Source organism: Corythoichthys intestinalis, chromosome 15, assembly GCF_030265065.1.
Source record: "Corythoichthys intestinalis isolate RoL2023-P3 chromosome 15, ASM3026506v1, whole genome shotgun sequence".
In the NCBI taxonomy this organism is placed as follows: Eukaryota; Metazoa; Chordata; class Actinopteri; order Syngnathiformes; family Syngnathidae; genus Corythoichthys; species Corythoichthys intestinalis.
In genome coordinates, this window is record NC_080409.1 from 14729132 (window position 1) to 14734305 (window position 5174).

Genomic DNA, 5174 nt, shown 5'->3' on the forward strand with positions numbered 1-5174 from the left:
TTTCATGCTCCTGCCATGAATAGAAATTTTATCACTGGTAGATGCAAATGCAGAGATTTAGTATCAAAAGAAAAAAAAATGTTAGTGTCGTATCAGTCAATACCACGATAATATCAGGAGCCAAAAAAAAGGTATCGGCGCAACACTATTGAGGTCTGAATGAAGCCTTCGTTTAGGTGTGAAGTACATTTGAGGTGATATGAATCAAACAACTCCATGCTTACAAAACAAAGTATTTTATTAATTATGGACTCAATTTGAAGGAACAATAAAATTATCTTGAAAAAAGTTGCACTCTTCAAATCATTTGAGAATTCCAACCAGAACTTCGCTTATGTCCCACAATTTACAAGCAACTTCCTTGCTGGTGGCCTTCTCAAGAAGAACCTGAGGTTTGCAGTCTGAAAAGAACTTTCCCTGTACATCCTGTACATCTGGACTACAGGCTAAGTATAGTGACGTTTCAGCTCCTTGTTCGGGGCTCTTAAAGAAACCCCAGGATAGCAGGTTGAACAAGGGCTTGGCTACCACTGGGATATGGACGTGGCGTCCCAGATTAGTCCTTACGATACCAGGAGAAAGAGCATTTACAGTCACTCCGCTCCCCTCCAGTCGCCTGGCCAACTCACAGGTGAATAGCAAATTAGCAAGTTTGCTGCGACTGTAGGCAAAAGCCTTGTCATAGTTCTGTTCGCTGTTCAAGTCGTCGAAGTTGATCTGACCATACTTGTAGAGTTTGGAGGAGACCACAACAATACGGCTGGGAGCAGATCTTTTCAAAAGGTCCAGCAACAGGTGAGTGAGCAGGAAATGGCCCAAATGGTTGACCCCGAACTGCATCTCAAAGCCGTCCTCAGTTTTGGTGTAAGGACATTGATAGACCCCAGCGTTATTTATCAGCACATCTAAACGAGGTTCCTCCTGTTCCGCAAAAGAGAGAAGAGTTTATGAAGCGCAGAACAACACAATAATACTAGTAGATGTCAGAGGTGGGTAGGAACGAGTTAGTTATTCTGTTACATTTATGTACTTGAGTAACTTTTTGAGAAAAATGTACTTCTAAGAGTAGTTTTTCCACATCATACTTTTCACTGTTATTTGAGTTGATTTGTGAAGAACACTATTCCTTCACTACTAGATGTTTCTACCCAGAAGTAGTGGTGCACGATAGTTATCGGTTCGATAATTATCTGTCCGATAATAGGAATTATGACGTCATCCCAAAAAATCCGATAACAATATGTTATCGGGCCTATTAATAATATTTTTGGCACAGTGTCGGATTGGGATGTGTGCATTTCTTTCTACTCCCGTTTTGCCAGTATGCAAAGTTTTGTTACCATTCTAGAGGCCTTATTTTTCCTTCACTTAGTTATAAACCTTACTATGGCAATTACCAAATATTTGCATTTTACAGTGTTATGTTTCCAAGTTCTTGAGAGGCCTTTTGGTTACTGGTAGGCTTGCTGTTCTATAATTGCCAGGTTAAGAAAGTTGTTTCATGGACTAAAACAACAAAAGTCTCCTCTCCTGTTGTACCAATTTTTGTATATGCTGACAAAGCATAATACCTGTTGGGTTTATGTTTGTTTTAGATCAGTGCTCATTGTTCAGGGGAACACATCGTCAATGATATTGACTGATTGAGTGTGATTGACTCAAATGATATTTATTTGAAAAAAAATAATATGGACACTTTATTTTAAGTCAAACGGTTCTTGTCTTTGTTTTGTTCATTATAATAATGTTCAAGTCATCATGAAAATTCTGATCCGGTCAAAGGCAAATCTATGCTGAATCAACCACTAGTATTTTTGACCTACAGGTATTCAAAAACTCAGGTGAATATACATTGAAAAATTAAACATATATTATCAGTTGTCGGTATCGGCCTTGAGGAGCAGGAAGTTATCAATATCGGTTTCAAAAAATAGATATCTTGCACCCCTACCAAGAAGTTGATGATTTTTGTGTTTTTTTTATTATTATTTTTTATACCTAATAGGTTCTAGTACAGGTTATAGTACAGTAATACAGTAATAACAATACATATAAATGACATTGTGCTGACACGAAAACATACCATAGGGTCATGTAATAGGTTATAGTACAGTAATACAGTAATAACAATACATATAAATGACATTGTGCTAACACGAAAACATACCATTGTTTAAAATATCAGACATTATATGCAGTTACAATGTTACTCATTATTTGAGTATTCTTTTAACAACATACTTTTTTACTTGTACTTCAGTCATTTTTGGGCTGAATATTTTTACTTGAATAATTTTTGTTATTACCGTAGTATTTTGAAGTAACACTACTCAAACTTAAGTAAAACTTTTCGCTACTTTTACCTACTTCTGGGAGATGTCAAATGGGAGGACCTCTATAGCGGTCAATGGCATCTAATGAGTTGAAAAATAAAATCTGTTCTTCCTCTGGCCAAGATGCCCTCTCCCACCAATTAGTCTATCACTAGTAGAAATCCAGTCCATTTGAAGTGGGAGGACTGCCAACCCTCCCACTTCAAATGGCTTGGACGTCTAGCAAAGTAGCCAATGAGTTAGAACAGGGGTCCCCAACCTTTTTTGCACCACGGTCTGGTGTTATTTGGGTCTTTTTTTCACGGACCGGTGTTCTGACAAATTTTGCAACCCATCAAAAATTGCAACGATGCGGTTCTGCGCATGCGCGCAACGTTAAACATAGCCGCAAAATGCGCAAATGCAGAGATTCCAAAGTAAGCACTACAAACTTTCTTGAAAGAAAGGAATATTAACTTACGTTTGATCATGGAAAGACTTGTAGAAAAGGTCTCCTCAGATACATCCTGCCATGTAAGCTGCACACAACAACAGCACACCGCTCTCACCATTAACGACTTCGCCTTGTCGTTAAACATTAATTAACAAGCCCGCTTCACAAAGATACGATGTTGGAAATTGTAGCAACGTTTTCAATGCTCTTGTAGCGATGTCAGGATATTCCAGAACGACTTCAATCCAGAACCTCGGTAGAGTTGTTGTCTCAAATGTAGGTTTAATAAGGTCGCCGTCATTTGCGATCTCTACAAGTTGATTTTTCTTTTGCACAGACATGCTCGAATCACTCGGTTTATTCACAAACGGGTCACGAATCCACTCCTTCGCAGTTCGTGGGTCTTCGAGGTTGTAGCTCGTCAGGTGCCCTTTTCGCCGTAAAAATATCTCCAAAGACTTCTGTTTTCCAGTCATTTTCCCTCGTGTGGGGGCTAATTATTTCCGGGAACAAATGTGCTGCGCCCGCGGCCTAGCAATATGTTATTATCAAGGACAAGCGCACATAGATATATTATATACACGAACAAGATGTACTAATAGCAGTCCAATCAATGGATTTCTATGACGACATTCTAATCTATCCTGTAGTATTATATCTAGAGTAAACAGGGATATTGGTGTGTTAAGCAGGGGCACAGGGTTAATTCAGCCAGAATGCAGTCGTTATTAAATTATTATTTTTATGCGGCCCGGTAGCAAACGCATCACGGACCGGTACCGGTCCGCGGCCCAGCAGATGGGGACCCCTGAGTTAGAAGACAAACATAGAGAATACTTTTAAATTTGCCAATAAAATAAGGAAAATAGTTCATATATACATTTTAAATGTTTACTAAATACATTTAAAAACAATAAAATAAATAAATAAATAATAACGATTTCAATCGAATGATCGCTCCCCCCACCCCGCGCCAGTTAAATGGATTGGACGATTTTTACCGTTAGAATGAATTTCACCAATGTTACTAGTGAGAATGAGAATAAATTCATTTGTATTCGTTATAATCAAAATATGACAGGCTGCCATTTTATACCTCTATTATCCCCTGGCAGAAATTGTGTATAGATGCAATCGAGGCAAGATCCAGCTCTTTGACAAGAACAAGTTTTCTGTCAGCGCCAGTCTCTTGAAGGATTTCTCGGGCTGTCTCTTCGCCACTGTTTACGTCCCTGCATGCCATTATAACCCGGCCGCCGAGCTTCACTATGCCCGCTGTTGTGGCTCTTCCAATGCCACTGTTCGCGCCGGTCACTATTACAGTCGCTCCATTCATTATTATACTGACATAACAACAGCACACTTAAATCTTGGTCACAATTATACAACCGTTTAACGCTAATATACTACTACAAACAACAAGTCGTTACGTCTTTTTTACCCACAACTCCTTGCTTCGAAGGTTGCCTTTACGTAACCTCGTAAATTAGAAAATCCTTGTTGACGAGTGTTCCGTCCAAACCAATTTTAGGCCTGGGTACATGTGCATTACATTAACCCACGTGTTGCATCAACAGGTCAAATTGACCCGTTTTATATTTTTAACACGTCTTTTAAAGTGAAATTGCTGTTTGTGATGTTTTTTTGTTTTTTTTTTTTTTTATTTGGATGTTTACTCACGGAAGTCAAATTGACCCCTATTCCCCCGTATTTTCAATCGTCTAATTTTTATTTCTGAAACATTTTAACATATATTTTGCAGTGAAATTATTAGGGGGGTTATTTTATACAACCCCAAGCAAAAATTATGGAATCACCAGTCTCGGACGAGCACTCACTCAGACATTAAATTATGTAAAACAAACTCAGATTAAAAGCTTTAAAAAAAAAAAAAAAAAAAAAAAAAAAAAAGGAATTAGTTCAAAGTGCAACTCTTTAGCATTCAGAAACACTAAAAGAAATGAATAAAAACATTGTGGTGGTCAGTAAATGTTACTTTTATAGAGCAAGTGCAAGGAAATAAATACAGAATCACTCCATTCTGAGGAAAAATATATGGAATCCTGTGAAACAAACAAAGAAATAACAACCAAAACACATCTCTAGAATTTAGTTGCACCACCTCTGGCTTTTATGACAGCTTGCAGTCTCCGAGGCATGGACTTGATGTGTGACAAACAGTATTCGTCATCAATTTGGTGCCAACTCTCTTTCATTGCAGTTGCCAGATAATCCTTGCAGGTTGGAGCCTTGCTGTCTAAAATTTCAATGTAAACTTGTGCATTTATTGAAGATTTAACCACAGCCATCTCCCCAGTGCCTTTGGCTGACATGCAGCCCATATAATCAAGGGCTGAGGGAAATTTGATATTTTCTTCAGGCAGTCATCTTTGTAAATCTCACTGGAA

The 5174-nt window shown here is 38.2% G+C and overlaps 1 protein-coding gene across 2 annotated transcripts; it reads right to left on the minus strand.

Annotated features, from left to right (window-relative positions):
* Positions 1–257: 257 nt before the first annotated feature.
* On the minus strand, positions 258–4208 carry LOC130930580 (retinol dehydrogenase 14-like). Of its 2 annotated transcripts, none has more exons than XM_057858542.1 (2): positions 3863–4208; positions 258–921 (listed from the first exon to the last, which is right to left on the minus strand). In XM_057858542.1, exons 1-2 carry the CDS (start codon positions 4100–4102, stop codon positions 304–306), a joined length of 858 nt encoding a protein of 285 aa, XP_057714525.1. In that variant the 5' UTR covers positions 4103–4208; the 3' UTR covers positions 258–303. The 2 variants fall into 2 exon arrangements, 1 of the variants encoding a protein (XP_057714525.1); XR_009067074.1 differs by having other exon boundaries at positions 777–921; positions 2794–4014.
* Between the last annotated feature and the right edge of the window lie 966 nt (positions 4209–5174).